The 16,902-nt window shown below is 36.0% G+C and overlaps 1 protein-coding gene across 1 annotated transcript in view; it reads right to left on the bottom strand.

The window, feature by feature from the left end:
- Positions 1-866: 866 nt before the first annotated feature.
- The window catches only part of LOC306874057 (arf-GAP with Rho-GAP domain, ANK repeat and PH domain-containing protein 2-like), a 95,261-nt gene continuing 79,225 nt past the window's right edge, over positions 867-16,902 (bottom strand). The window contains exons 27-33 of the mRNA XM_079423778.1: positions 13,136-13,264; positions 11,842-11,978; positions 10,498-10,580; positions 8,336-8,371; positions 8,046-8,109; positions 3,666-3,788; positions 867-3,381 (exon numbers count right to left, since the gene is read on the bottom strand). Of these exons, the coding sequence (XP_079279904.1) occupies positions 3,052-3,381; positions 3,666-3,788; positions 8,046-8,109; positions 8,336-8,371; positions 10,498-10,580; positions 11,842-11,978; positions 13,136-13,264 (902 nt within the window). The 3' untranslated portion in view covers positions 867-3,051. The remainder of the gene's footprint in view (positions 3,382-3,665; positions 3,789-8,045; positions 8,110-8,335; positions 8,372-10,497; positions 10,581-11,841; positions 11,979-13,135; positions 13,265-16,902) is intronic.

The raw sequence follows: 16,902 nt of genomic DNA, 5'->3' as shown, positions 1-16,902 counted from the left end.
CTAGCCACATTGTCCCACCTTTCCTATTTTGTTGTGCAAATTAAAAACCTAACTTGCTTTATTGACTGTTGTAATCTCTCTGGACTGCTCAGTGTTTACCGACTAATAGCATGAGGGGAAGGTTATGCATTAGTGATGAAATCTGAAAGCTCGGTGGTTGAGAGTCTTCGGCGATGCTTGCTCTTCAGTCTTAACAATGAATAGACTTTGTACTGATAAAACAAAAGCCTGAGAGAAATAACAGACTATAGGGACAGGCTGCATCTTTTATGAGCAAATGTTTGTGTCATATTAGCTTAATCTCTTTTTTAAATGGATTTTGGGGAGGTGATTTGGGAGTTTTTGCCTGGCGTGACTCTTATTGTAGTTTGGCTGGTCCAAAGTTAGTAGGACGAGTGTAAAAGCAAACAATTGCTACAAAAAAAAAAAAAAATAGGGCTGTTAATGCGCTCAATCAAAATGAAAGCAAAACAAAAACCTATAATAAAACTTTCAGAAAACAGTAGCCAATATAATTACCAGGTAACAGATGCAGCCCAACTAATTCATTCAAAATGCCTGGATTTCACCACTACACAGCCGACCTTCCTTTGTGTGTCAAAGTCACGCATAATGTTTTCAATTATTTGAGGTCCTTCATTTCCCACACTCCTGCCATATGGTGACCTTCAGATGAGAGGGAAGCGCCAGCACAGCGTAGCAGTAATGCTTAGGTGGGAAGCGCAGCGGAAACAGGTGAGAACAAACACACATGTGCGCTTTGAGTGACGGGAGCGCAGAAGCGACATGTTTCAATCAAAACCGTAACATGTGGCGACGCTCAAGGTGTCAGCATCTGACAGTCTTCATTTATAAACACGCTAATTAATTCAAGCATAAACACTTTAATGAGGGAGATGGCGCAGGTGTGTCACTTACACCTCTGGTTGATTACAGATGGTAAATCAGATGAAGACAATAAAACACATGGAATACAACCTGATTAACATTTTAAAAGTCACAGAAACACTCTCAAATCAAAATGGCAGCAGCATATTTTTACAAGCAGATCATAAACCATTGGCAGTGCTCCAGTAGTATATTTATACAGACGTTGAGGAGTTGAGAGAGCACTTGTAAAGTGACTGCAAATAAGCAGATGCAACATATATACAGTACAGTATATACACTACCGTACAAAAATTTGGGGAAATATATTTTTTTTTACTTTTATTTTGCAAAGATGCATTAAATTAATCAAAAGGTTCAAAGGCTTTTATAATACTACAACAATATTTCTATTTGAAATAAATGCTGTTCTTTTGAAATTTAGTAGCATTGAGATACTATTATAGTTTTTGTTAATATTTTTTAATTAGATTTTATTTCATTTGCTGCTTTTGTTATAATTAAAGCAATTTAGCAACTTTTTAAACATAGAGATTATAAACTATATAGTTTTACATTTGTATCATATTTTTATTTCAGTGAAAATGATTTTAAGTTAACATTTATTTTATTTCAACTAGCAAAAAAATGTTGTCATGGTTTTATTTTTAGTTAACAAATTAATTAATATATTAAAATAGAGAATAGTTATGTTAAATTGTAATAATATTTTACAATATTACTGTTTTTACTGTATTTTAATCAAATATATGATATTTGGTGAGCATACAAGACGTCTTTAAAAATTAAATAATCTTACCAGCCTCAAACTTTTGAATGGTAGTGTACTATATGAAACATTTAACTTTATTTACTTTACACTGACTTTAGTATGTTACATGTTTTGATGACAGACAGAGTGCATGATTACCATTTTAAAAACAACTATGAAATGCAGATGGCTGTTAAGTGATTCATAATCTACATAAAATGTCAACTATAAATATTTAATATCTAACTGGGTGACAATATTCAGTGTGTATGCTAGCCTACCATTATTCAATGCATTATTCAACAACTTTGGAGTGTTTGGAATGGTGGGTAAGTTTTGTATCCAACTATAAATAGGCACAAGATTCTATTGACAAAAAACAAAAAAACGTGGTATACAATTAGGATTGTAATGACAAATTCTGCTCACTTCTGAACAGCCAATTTCATTACATGGAGGTTTGATAAGTTCTAAACAGATCAATGCAATTGGAGCATCATTGTCTGCTGGTGTCTTGAACCTCCGCTGGCACGAAAACAGAGGAATAAGAATGAGGGAAAACAGCAGGGCTATTTTTGTACCCAACTATAAAAAGGCCACACAATTCTCTTGAGTCAAAAACATGTTTGGTACATCTTGAAGCACATCAGTATTAAAATGATCAAAATAGAACCAAAAATAGTTGAACTGACCTAAAAATTACTTGTAAAATTACTTTATAGTAAGGTTCTATTTGTTAACAATGCATTAGGTATCACAAACTCATTTTTACAGCCTTTTAGTGTTGATTTATGAACATGCAGTACAACTGTTCGCAGTTATTTTATGTTTGCTCATAATACATTAATGCTAATTAATGTAACTTGAAATGTTAAATATGTGGAAATGAATTTAAACCTGCTAGACTAACTAATGCTGTAAAAATATTGGTCACTGTTCAGGACATCTAAAAAAAAAAACTCACCTCATCTCAGAACAACCAGTTACAAAATATGAAGATTTATGATGAAATTGGAAAATCATTGTCTAGTAGTGTCTTTTTCAACCTTATTGAGAATACAAATATGAGAATGAAGAGGGAAATGCATGTCACCATGCAGAAGCCTAAAACAATCACTAATGTTCAATAATACTGAATTATATTGTTCTAAATTGATGGATAAAGGCTCAATGCAACCAATGACAAACAGCTGTAGTTGTGCGCAAAAAAAGTCTTTACATCCAAGTTTAAACATTTACTGGACTTACTCTCCAAATCCATATGTAAAAAAAAAAAAAAAAGTAGTAGTACAACTGACTTCCTTACTGAGAGGCTACTGTGCTTTGTGGGTTGATTTTGTCTTGGTTTTTCCTCATGCAGAATGGAAGTGCAATGGACAAGGCTCTTGTCTTTCAGTCTCTGTGTGTCTCTCTTAATCGTCTTCTTTCAGAGAGCGTCCTGTTTTGTTGAGAACAGTACTTAGTTCATTAATGAGGTTTTGTGGCAACTGCACACCTCTGCTGGGCAACACGGCCTTCTTCTGAGATAGCTGGGTGAGAGCGCTGGGGTCTTGTTGAAGTGATGGTCTACGCAGGGACTGGAGTGTGTCATCAATCACCATTTCAAGCCTGGAGACACTCGGAGTTCCTTCACTGCTTGCCAATTTATGCATCAAGTCCGGTTGGTTGCTCGCATCTGTGGTCATTTGTTTTTGTGTATTTGAACCTTCTATACTTGTAGTGAGGACTGATTTCCCTTTAGCCTGCAGAACAGGGGGAAGTACATGGATATACATGGCTATATGAGTCAAAGGCTGATTCGTATGCAGTGAATAAACTGCAATTCCAACAACCATTTTTCTGGACAAGACGACATGGATATTGTTTAACTGACAACAAAGATGGAGATCAAGGCTGATCTACTGCCAACTGTGCTGGCCTTTAGAAGTGTTCATTGAAGCACAAAAGTCATTAAGCAACATTAAATGAAAAGGTTTGTCGAGTATTTGTGACATTTATGTGAGTGTAGAGCAGGTTTAGTGCTGACCTCTCTCTGGTGTTTGGTTGTGCTTGTCTTTGCAGTGCTGTAAGTGGATGTTCTTCCTCTGCTCAGGTTATAAGGTAACGATGCGCTCTGCCTTAGGTCTTTAGGCCATAAGTCACTGGCATGCTGTAAACACATTTACATTTAAGCATTTACAAGTTACTTTTATCTTACATTGTGCTGAAGATTTACATTTTATCAGTCTATGCAGAATCGAACCCATGATCTTGTTGATGTCAGCGCAATGCTCTACTGTTTGGGCTTAAAGGTGCCATATAATGGAAAACTGTATTTACCTGGGCATAGTTGAATAATAACAGTTCTGTACATGGAAATGACATACCGTGAGCCTCAAACACCATTGTTTTCTCCTCCTTAAGTAAATCTTGTGAATAAAAAAGACCACTGAAAAATAGGCGAATCAGAACATAACACCGACTGTGACGTACCAGCCGAATCATCAGAAGTTCTGCAGGTATTGAAGAAACAAGCGAGGACAACAGCGAAAATGGCAGATCATGGAAATAAATGTTATGTTTCAGGCTGTGCAGGGGATGTGAAGTGCAGGGATGGGTTGGTGTCTGTATTCAGAAAGGCACGGAAAACAAATAACGCTTTCTAATAAAATAACGCGAGTCACTAAAGGGACATGGTTCGCTCCTTGCTAGCGGTAGCCTGTTACATTACAGTACATAAGATTTACCACTTACCACATAAACAGAGTAAGGAGAGATGACTGAGGATGATGGTGAATGATTTACAGATCCTGAGCACCACTGACAAGCATCTGATCTTGTAAAATATTTGGCAAGTACTGCCGCTCCATATTATATTGTGAATATCGGAAGTGAAAGTGAAAGTAAAAAGCGATCGTGCATTTGAAAGCAGTTTCAATGCCCCGCATATAAATAGCGATCCCTGATGCCTGCATTTTATTTATAGTATAATTACCCAACGATATAAATGTGCAATAAAGTATTGAAATACATATTTTCCTCCCTGTGTTTCCTTCCTGCTGTGTGAGCTACTGAAATGAGCCGCACTGTGAATCAGCCAATCAGAGCAGAGCTCAACATTATTATTCATGACCCTTCCAAATAAGCAAATAACAGACCATTTCATTCTAGGGAGAAATCCTAGGGTTTTAAATGGACATACAAAACCGTTTATGGAGATTTTTTGCCCTTAGCTAAGCCACATACCTTCTATGTAGATATCAGAGAACAATTTAAAATATTGTATCCATGCATTCTATGGCACCTTTATAGGAACAGGGAAATTTCTAGCCAATCAAATATTTTACAGGGGAACATTACTAGAAAAATCCTAAAGGACATACCAGTGTTTGCTAGACAGCAAAGGTACAGTATACTCCCCCATAAAAGGTTTGGGTAAATTTTTTTTAAAGAAATTAATACTTCAATTCAGATCGGTACATTAATCACTGATGAAAAGTGACAGTAAGGACATTTAAAATGTTACAAAAAAGAATTCTACTTCAAATAAATATAGTTATTTTCAAATTTCTATTCTTCAAAGAATCCTGGGAAATAATGTAGCTATAATGGTGTCCACAGACTGGAGTAATAGCTGCTGAAAATTCAGCTTTGAAATTAGGAATAAAAAAATAAAAATAAATAAAAAAACTATTATTTTTTTAGTATGCAAATATTACGGTGACACCATCACTTCATTTGAATGCTCAAAAAGTTTACAAAAAACACATTTAATGGTGAAATTATTTAGTAAAACTCATTTATGATAATGTTTAAGTAATATCATTACTGCCTTAAAAGCACTGTAATCATATTGACTAGGATTTTATTCATTCTCATGACATTTCTAGGCCTGGAAGTCAGACTTTTACCTGATATTTTGATATTTTCCATGACAGTGGGAACTAAGGAAAAAATTGTTTCATACAGAAAATGTATACCTTATTAAGCTTTAAGTCTCAGGCAAGTAAAATGTTTAAAACTTCCATACATTCTCCAGCAGCTCTAACTAACACTAACTTTTTGACCTTAATGATGTAGGAACAAATGTGCTGGAACATTCTGGACCTATTCCTGAGCTGAACACTCACTAAGACAGCTCATACTTTCCACTGTGACTTTATGGCCTTTGAGTTGTTCTTCACATCTACATCCGCATTTTAGCAGCAGAAGGTCTCATCTGCCTGTTCCTTTACCTACCCAGCACTGCTCGCCAGTTTCTATGGAAACCATGCCAAGCAGAATGCTGGGTGAAATGGAAGCAGCGAGAGGTTAGAAGAGTCTCGGTGCACAGAGTATCAATTAATCTACCTGCATGGACTGCACAACCGCTTTTAGTGCATGCAATAATGACACAGCAATATGTACACTGAATTATGGTACATGCCCTCCACTCCTCGTTTACTCTACCACTTTAAGAAACAAAAAAAACCTGCGGCACCTCGCTGCGCCCCACCTCCCCGGAAGAGGAAAAAAATTAAGAAGCGAAGCGCTTTATTTTTCTTCCTCGTATCAGTTCAAAGCCACAAAAGCGAGAATAAACCTCGACAATGAAAACAGCGAACCTGTGGGAAGTAGATAAGGATGAGGCATTAGGACCGAAGAGAGGGGCAGGAAAAATCTGAGAGGGTTAGAGGATTGGAGGAGAGATCTAAACAATGGCTAACTCATCTACTACCATCTCTTGCCTTTGGTTTAAGTTACTAATAGTGAATGAGCTGAGTCAGGCCCTCTGTGTGTCGTAGCGCCCGGCTTGTCTAAAGAAGAGTCTACTGGAACCAGTGTTATTGTAGCATTCTGCATGACCTTATTTCAGCTAAAAGACCTTTCCGGATAATGTGATTTATACTCATGGAGGATGACCTTGAAAACATTCCCTCAATTCTTAGGGCTAGTTTTCGTCTAACTTTCTCTGGGAAAAGGAAATGCAGTGTTATAAAAAAGGACTGTGGGGGTATCATGGCCTTGTGAAAAAGAAGCAGCACACTTTAGGCTACTAAAAATTGTACAAATAATACTGAGAGACTTAAGTGTGAACAGAACAGCATGCTAAATTGCATTGAAATGAAAATGTATTATACTCTAAATTTACATAAAGTGCTTTTTGACCCAATTATTATTTTTGAAATGCGGTTAAAGTTTAATGCCAAATGTACTGGCAGTCATTGATGGAAAACTAATATAACACTAAATGTACTTTAATGTCATTTCTACTGAAACAGGTATGTGTTCTGTATTTAGTTATATTTGTAATTACACATTTGAAATAATAAAGTTACAATTTAGTTCATTTAAAATATGTGACACTGGACCACAAAACCCGTCATAAGGGTTCATTTTTGAAACTGAGATTTATACAAGCTTTATAGAAGCTTTCCATTGATGTATGGTTTGTTAGGATGGGACAATATGTGGCCGAGATAAAACTATTTGAAAAACTGGAATCCGAGGGTGCAAAAAAAAAAAAAAAAAAAAAAAATCGAAATATTGAGAAAATTGCTTTTAAAGTTATCCAAATGAAGTTCTTAGCAATGCATATTACTAAACAAAAATTCGAATTTTTTAATATATATATGGTAGGAAATTGACAAAATATTTTAATGGAACATGATCTTTACTTCATATCCTAATTATTTTGGCATAAAAGAAAAATCGGTAATTTTGACCCATACAATACATTGTTGGATATTGCTACAAATATAACCGTTCTACTTTCGACCGTTTTTTTTTTTTTTGGTCCAGAGTCACATATATAAACTTAAAATGTAATATTGCATAACACATTTACATATGCTTCAGTATGTTAGTTAACACATCAAAATAAATGTGCTTTATTAAAGCTGATGATTTAAATATAATTTGACGTAAAATTCTTAATTTGATATTACTACAAACTGCACTTTTTAAAACATAACAAAAAACATCTTTAAGAACATCTAAGTGGCCTTTATTTTATAAACATTATCTGCAAGTACACTGTTTTAAAAGGTACTTTGAAATTTTCTTTTCTTTTGAAGTACGCTACAAGTGCACATTTGATAGGGTTAAGCACACTTCTTTTTCACAATGAAGTACAGCTTTGGTATCAGATGGTAATACCATGGTTTCCATATTCATGTACCATGGTATTTACAAGGTACTCCGAAGTACTTTACAGGATACCTTCTATCTCCAAAAAGAAAAGAAAAAACATGGTAATATCATGGAACGTTATGAAGCTACAAAAAATGCCTCATTTTTGGTTGCTAAATTCGAAATAAACTGCTACTAAGTGCCAGATGTGGAACAGTACCCATCTAAAAATTACATTATAAAAATCTCTTCACAAGCCCATTTGTAACAATGTTAACTGCACATTATGAGCACTTAGAAAACGAAGAAAGCTCACCTTCACTCTGATAATGGAGGTGACCCAGTCCTGCTGAGAATCATTCCCTTTACAGCAGAAATACCTTTTTCAGGGAGGACGCAAAGGCACATATTCAGAACACTGAGGCACTCAAGTGTCCTATTTGAAATTCAGTCATGCAGTTTTGTGATTTAAGTACTAACTGTACAAAACCTTAGTAAGTTTCAGGCTGAAATATTAAAAGAAATAATCTATAAATGTCTTTCCTAAAAACCGTGCTGAAGCATGTGATTGACTGTGCAATTAGGAACAGAGTTAATTGCACTTACCACTGCTGCTTTTCAGTATAAACAGTAAATCCCCAACTGTTGAAAATTAGTCAGAAAAACAACAAAGTATTCCATTAGTTTCGCAGCATTTCATTCAGGTTCTCCACATCAATTTACAACTATATTCAGCTTTTCCTGATGGCGCCACAGTCTGACCCCTTGAGAACCTCTAAAGTGCTAAGATACCATTAAATTCAGCTTAACTTTCACAGCCAACTGACAAGCCTAATAGAAAAGATGACCTATTTTGCTTGTGTAAGAGAATTATATCAATTTTACACGGCCTGTTATACTTTACGCTCTTAAAGATGTAACTGTTTTGCTGACCTACTTCTCATTAATTTATTAAATTCATGGTTCTTGGTCTAAATGGTTCAAACTAAAACATTCTGAAAAAAATACAAATAAATGATTGCCTTTCATATACAGTATTGATTAGCTTCACTCTGAAAACCCAGTATAAAATATGAATTCAAAACTTGATCTTATATAAGAATGAAATACAACATTGCAGTATGTATAATGTGCAAATGATTTATATTAATTAATACAACTGTCTCCCACTTTTGACATCACTTCCACCACAAATACTTTTGCTTCAATTACGGTTTCATCAAAATTGTCAGTGAAGAGCTTGACTGAGATGAAATATGATCATTCAAGGAAAATATTACACGTAATAAAGCCATCACATTTTGTTTGGTTTCCAATTAAGCTGTACAGTCATTTTTCCATAAGTGGGAAATACAATATATATATATATATATATATATATAAAAAATTAGCCTTAGAAAAGATTCTGTCACAGGACATGTGAAAAAAAAGACATTGTGACCAAATTAAAAATTTGTTGTCACGACTTGTTAATTTGTGGCCACGTTTTATTAATCTCTTATTTAAATGTGGCCACCTTTGATAACTTCATTTTTTGTTTTAGGAAAATCATGGCCACGTTATATTAATTATTTTGTTTACTTGTTTAATTAAATCGTGGCCACAAATTTGTTCCCACAACTTACTAATTTGTGGCCACATATTATTAATTTGTTTTATTTAAAGTGTGGCAATGTTGTATTCATTTGTTCCCTTGTTTTAATTTAGCTAAATCGTGGCCACAATTGCTTTTGTGGAATGAATTCTTAATTAATGATCACAGTATCTTGTTTTATTTTTCCCTGCATGTCATGTGCAGGCTCCAACAATGTGTAAAATGTCATTTCCACCACATGTTATCAAACACTATACACCATTTGAAATGTGGTGAAATTGTCACTGTGGTAGAAATGTTCATGATGGTTCCTGTGATGCATGTATGTCCACTGCTGGACAAACATGAGAGTGTGAAAATGAGTTCACTTTCTAGTCCAGAAAACAAAAGTGCCTATAGTTGAAGAAACACCCTCAAATGAACAAAAGCTAAATTGTATGCATGTTAGTACCTCAATGTAACATTAAAACAAAACAACGTGCAAACAGATTGAAAGGATAAATGCTATTGTAAGAATCATGCCGTGGATACATTCACAAGGAAAACTATGAATAAATGATCATTAGCAAAAAAAAAAAAAGGCTTCAGCACACTCATAAATTACACTACAGACATAAATTACAAAAACGCAACATTATTGAAATGAAACAAATCCACAGTTAACAATTTTCCCAGTAGGAGAGAGAAAAACATAGTACAGTGTATTTGCTAAATTACATTTAATGAAATTTGAAATTGTGTGATATAAATCTGCTTTCAGAATGACTGTGATAGTCTTGTTTCTGAGGGGGGCATTTGGCACTAAACCAAGCAGCTCTGTGTGTTTGGCACAAGAGATAAAGACTGAACTCGAAGCTCATTTGAGCACAAACCTAGAGTTAATGTCAGAACATTTATGAATCGATCTTAATTACACTTTTAGGATTATTAATACGTCTTTCAGTGTGGCCACACTAATTTTGAATAATTAGTTTCACACCACTGTTTGTGGGCTCTACGTGTTTCGGATTAAAAAAAGTATTATAATGAGGGTTTGGGAAAATTGTTACAAAAAGCACCAGTTTGTTGATAAACTTGAGAAAAACACGATTAGGTAGCACTTTTTTTTTTTTTTTTTTATGTGAAAGATAATTGCATCAAATGTTTTTTAGTGCACTAGATAAAAGACCATTACCTGCTTGTTGGTTTCAACTTCCTTCTTAGCCCTAAGTAACATTTAACAGACTTTAATGGAGCCTCTCTTTCTGGTTTGGTACTCTGTGGAAACAATAGCACATGCTTCAAAATCAAAACAGGGCTTTTATTAAAAAAATAATTCTGTGTCTACACATATTTTAAAGTACATACAACATAGCTCAAGATTAATGCTGCTTTATTACAATGCTATATATCTATCAAAATCATTTACAAACAATCAGCACCACTAAAACTGGTTTACATACTGTATGTAGAAAAGTAGTGTGAAAGAAAAAAAAATCTGCTTTATTTCCCCCAGCTCATTCACTTGAATCAAAAGGGGAAAAAAATGCAATTTCCTGTTTACAGCTGTTGGGAGCCCAAGGGCATTGTGTAAACTAGTATGTGCCGACAACACTGTCTTGTTGCCTGGAAGGGATGTACTTCGTACGTAATGCACTGCAAAACAAGAGCGGCTCAGGCAAACACATCGACGACAGCAAAATGAGATCGACCCGAGAATCCTAACTTACAAAAAAGCAAGAAACAGAAAACAAAGGCATCAGAATATCAATTAAATTTCTGCTTCACAGCCAATTCCCACCTTCTTCACTTGATAATTAGCCGAATATTCCACAGCAGCCAGAAATTACACTAATTAAGGAAAGAACAGCCTTCATTCAGAGTGTCTTCGCCTTCAGAGTGTGGCGGCTTCCCTCCATCTCTCTCTCTCTCTCTCTCACACACACACATCGCTCAAATTTCAGTTATTACCACATCCTGCACTCTTTTTGTCTTAGCTCACGGAGTGTGTGCCCCTGAGGAAGAGCAGATCGGCGTGTGCACAGAGTGAATAAAGCAAGTATGAGGAGATATTACAGAGAGAGAACCTAACAGACTGCAGTCGTTTAAATCACTGTACTCATTTTAGGGGGTATGAGAAGTCCCACATTACTTTAATTCAAAATGAAAATAGCCATTACGGGTTTATTTGTTTCCTTTTTTTTTCCTCCACGCTTATTACAAGCGGGCCCCTGCGATTGGCCCAAAGCAGGTAATTTCACATCCGCTGAGTTTTTTAATTACTATTTCATCTGTAAACGCATGCTAAGAAAACAAACAGAGCTAATATGAAATGCCACGGCGAAAAATCTAAATTGGTAAACTGGCGACTGCTGCAGGGCCGCTGGCGAACAGAGATACTACGCAGAGGTTGATCCCCATGAACAACAGGGATGGAGATATTTAAATATTACCATGGGCAGAGATACTTAAAGACCTTGCGAATCATTTTGATTTGTTAAAAGACTCTGAATTAAGAGTGAAAATGTAGGAGACGTACTTTTATGTCTTTGTATAACAGCAGTTTTTTGTCTTGCAGTACCAGGTATCGGTCCTGAAACTTATTCCCCAAAAGCAGTTTGGAAGAACCGTCTTTGAATTTGAGTTGCTCTCCTTTAATGAAATCTTTCAGTTTATCTGTCACAACAAAGAACACCACAAAGAAAACATATTGAGTCAGACCATGAACTATTTATAAGACAGAACATACAAACTACACATATACTGCAGCACTGCACCAGTGCAGCTTTCAAACTCTACTCTACTCTACTTCAAACTCTAGACATTTTAAAAATGTATGACACCTTGCTAAAGTTGTACTGAAAAGCAAGTGAAATCTCATCTGCAACACATTTCCAGCTTAACACATTTGAGAGACCAGCACATACACATCCTGCCACATGAATAAACCTTTGCATCACAGGACTTCTTAATATATATTAATATCTTTAGTGAGGCATGCAGAGAAGCTATTACTCAGCGCAGGTAGAAAATTATGATTTCTGGCTGTCGTTACTGATGGTTTCAATAGGAAACCAAAAAGAGTGTAAATGCACTTTATAAAAAAAAAAAAACTTTGCTTTACTCCATTTATCATCAAGAGTGAAAAATTGATCTAGAAATTGGTATGGAGACTCTTAAAAAGTTATGAAATTAGGCCAGAATCTGAAAACTTTATGACTGATAGTAACTAGGGCTAGGCGATTTATTATATATTTGCAATGATTTTGTTGGCCGCAAAGTTAATTCAGTTAATCAATTTAAAACTCAGATTTATGGTTTTATTAGGGTCATCAACCGAAAATATTCACAGTCTCCACGTGGGATGTTTCAGATGATAAAATAAACATGAGAGAATTGAGACAGATGTCTGCAGTTTTAATAGCATCTCTTATTTAAACCTCAATAGCAAAAATTAGTGACATGGTAATGATTCATTTCCGGTAATCAGTCTGATTTTTACTTCAATGATTTATTTTAGTCCTCAGCTGAAATTGTTGGCATTGAAATTTTAATGTTTTAGTGCAAATATGTTAAAATGTAAAAAAAATCTATTACATAAACAGTATAATTCTTCCTTGTGTTCATTTAGTACTAAATAATAACAATGTTGAAAAATACGAGATCTATATAAAAAAAATAAGCACAGCTCTAAGAATAACCACAAGCCGATCTTTGAATGTGGCTTCAATTAACACTCACAGTAAATGTAATAAAACAATAAAGTTGTTTAATCTGTTGATCATAGAATAGAGTGATCTGCTGGGGTGAATTAGGACATTCATTGTTGGTACCTGAGTTGGAGTCTGTCATTTTAGAACCAGAGTATTTCTTTATGAGCAGGAAGGCCGAGCTGGGATCCTCCAGAGAGCTCCACTCCAATACCTGCTCCAGAATCTTCTCTTTGTAGTGTAAGGGTCGCTCTGAGCACAGAAATAAATGAACGCAAAGCTCCATCTGACTTCTTTCACAATTGATTGCAACTCCACAGAACAGAAAGGCCAGAAACATATGCTATGCAAATATGTTAACACTTCTAGCTTCTAGCTATGCAAGCTCGATTTCACACATCATTGTGCTTCCAAACGTGTCAGAATGCAATTCATATAAGTATGTTTGATGGACTGCGTGTTGCAATGTGGAGAGCAGACATTTGTGTACAACCCGAATTCCGGAAATGTTGGGACGTTTTTTAAAATTTGAATAAAATGAAAACTAAAAGAATTTCAAATCACATGAGCCAATATTTTATTCACAATAGAACATAGATAACATAACAAATGCTTAAACTGAGACATTTTACAATTTTATACACAAAATGAGCTCATTTCACATTTGATGCCTGCTACAGGTCTCAAAATATTTGGGACGGGGAAATGTTTACCATGGTGTAGCATCTCCTCTTCTTTTCAAAACAGTTTGAAGACGTCTGGGCATTGAGGTTATGAGTTTCTGGAGTTTTGGTGTTGGAATTTGGTCCCATTCTTGCCTGATATAGGTTTCCAGCTGCTGAAGAGTTCATGATCGTCTTTGCCGTATTTTTCGTTTAATGATGCACCAAATGTTCTCTATAGGTGAAAGATCTGGACTGCAGGCAGGCCAATTCAGCACCCGGACTCTTTTACTACGAAGCCATGCTGTTGTAATAGCTGCAGTATGTGCTTTTGCATTGTCCTGCTGAAATACACAACACCTTCCCTGAAATAGACGTCGTCTGGAGGGGAGCATATGAAGAGTTCAGATGCAAAAGCCTCTAAATGCCATCTAAAATTAGCAATTTTATCAGGCTCCTATGTTTAGGTTCAGTACTTTTACTCTAATGGCAATGTATAGGTCATTTTCTATGCAGTTAAAGTGAAATAACTGAACATAAATATAGGAGCCTGATAAAAATGCTCATTTTAGAAGAAAATTTCAAACGGCACTTAGAGGCTTTACCATCTGAACTCTTCATATGTTGCTCTAAAACCTTTATATAAACCTTCCAAAACATGCAAGCTGCCCATACCGTATGCACTTATGCACCCCATATCATCAGAGATGCTGGCTTTTGAACTGAACGCTGATAACATGCTGGAAGGTCTCGCTCCCCTTTAGCCTGGAGGACACGGCATCTCTGACTTCCAACAAGAATGTCAAATTTGGACTCGTCTGACCATAGAACACTTTTCCACTTAGAAACAGTCCATTTTAAATGAGCCTTGACGGCATTTTAAATGAGCCACGACGGCGCTTCTGGACCATGTTCACATATGGCTTCCTTTTTTCATGAGCTTTAGTTGGCATCTGCAGATGGCACGGTGGATTGTGTTTACCGACAGTGGTTTCTGGAAGTATTCCTGGGCCGATTTAGTAATGTCAATGACAGAATCATGCCAACTACGGAGGGTAGTCCGTACTGCTGAGCGAATCATTGGTACAACCCTCCCCACTCTCCAAGAGCTGTACTTATCCAGAGTGAGCAAAAGGGGCTGGCAAAATCACTATGGATCCCACACATCCAGCACACTCCCTCTTTGAACTGTTATCGTCTGGTCGACGCTACAGAGCTCTGAGCACCAGTACGGCCAGACACAGGAACAGTTTCTTCCCTCAGGCAATCCATTTCATGAACACTTGACAATAAACGTGGAACATACATAATTGTCTATATTATATATTGTGTTTTTGCTATTGTGCCTATTTGTATATTATTCTTTTATTATCTGTGTCCTGTCCTGTTGCTGTCTTTCTGTTGCACTGTGGAGCTTCTGTCACTATAACAAATTCTTCGTATGTGTAAACATACCTGGCCAATAAAGCTCATTCTCATTCTCCTAAGTGATGCAGTGTCGTCTGACGGCCTGCAGACCATGGGTCTCCAACAAAGGTCTTCGGCCTTGTACAAATATTTCTCCAGTTTCTCTGAATCTTTTGATGATGTTATGCACTGTAGATGATGAGATTTGCAAAGCCTTTGCAATTTGACGTTGAGGAACGTTGTTTTTAAAGTATTCCACAATCTTTCTAAGCACTTTCACAGATTGGAGAGCCTCTGCCCATCTTTACTTCTGAGAGACTCTGCCTCTCTAAGACATCCCTATTATAGCTAATCATGTTACAGACCTGATGCCAATTAACTTAACTAGTTGTTAGATGTTCTTCCAGCTGAATCTTTTCAAAATTTCTTGCTTTTTCAGCCCTTTGTTGCCCCTGTGCCAACTATTTTGAGACCTGTAGAAGGCATCAAATTTGAAATGAGCTCATTTAGTGGATAAAAGTGTATTTATGATGTTCTCTATTTTCTATTGTGAATAAAATATTGGCTCATGTGATTTGAAAGTCATTTAGTTTTCATTTTCAACACCCCAACATTTCCGGAATTCGGGTTGTAAATATTGTGTATATTTATGCAATATGTTCCTGGACAAACATACAAAAGAGTCTCTAGAATCTAAAAAATGAATCAGCAGGACTGTATATTCTTACATCAATTCACTTAAAAAGCATACAGATTGCATGAAAAAACAAAACAAACAAAACAATCCTCCTCATCATCACCATCCCCCAAAAAACTGTTTGTGTCTTGGGTTTGTCCTCCACACAAGCATAATTATGTGGTGCAAATTTGTAATTATCGCCAGCCAATCTGACTATGATTACAAAACACACTCAAGTGCAAAATGCAGGGCTCGCAAAATCTCTAGCCCGACGTCCCGGGGCTATTGCGTTTTCCAGTCGGGCTACCAAAATGTATCACTGCCCTGCCCGATGGGCTACCTTAAATACAGGGCTCCCACGCAATGTTCCCTCTAAGCTGAGCGAGCGCGCGACCACGCTCTTCTTCCACCGCGGTCACGCAGAAGAAATAATGTGCCTCGCGCACACAAAAAGGAGTTGGGAAGCCATTTGATTGAATGCCGCCAGTAAAAGGGAAAGAATAGCAATGCTCGGGCAAACTGCTATAGAGCTGATGTCACGACAGAGTTAGAACAGGTTTCATAGAAAGAGAACGATGTGCACCAAATGAGTCGCTGTAGAAACTGAATACTTCAATGTTGCGGTGCGCTCAACACGAGAGCCAATGCAAACGCAATGACATGTGAAATAAAATGTCCTCATGTATTAAAGAAGAGAGGCTTGATTAAGTGCTGGAAATAGCGGAGGATGGGCAAAGAATGGTCACAAAGACATGTACAGTCACACACAAGAGTATTGTACAAACTGTACTTCATGATGTTTAGACAGCTATAGAAGAATTCATATGTTCACGTTTTTTTTATATTTAACTTACAGATCTCAGCTTAAGTTTTGCTTCAGATTCCATTCTATTCTATTCTGTTCTATTCTATCAGTTTAAATAGTTTGTTTTGATAATATATTATGTTAGGCCTATATTATAGACTCAAAAACAAGGTCAATTATTTATCAGGTTTTTGACTTTGTGTCTCTTGCTCATCAAGGCTGTACTCATTTCAAAAATACAGAAAAAACTGTGATATAGTGAAATATTATTGCAATTTCTAATATTGGTTTCCTATTTTAATACTTATACTTTAAAATAGCATTTATTCCTGTGATC

This window comes from Barbus barbus (assembly GCF_936440315.1).
Source record: "Barbus barbus genome assembly, chromosome: 1".
Lineage (NCBI taxonomy): Eukaryota > Metazoa > Chordata > Actinopteri > Cypriniformes > Cyprinidae > Barbus > Barbus barbus.
The sequence above is the reverse complement of the archived record's forward strand: the minus strand, read 5'-3'. Positions and strand labels throughout refer to the sequence as shown.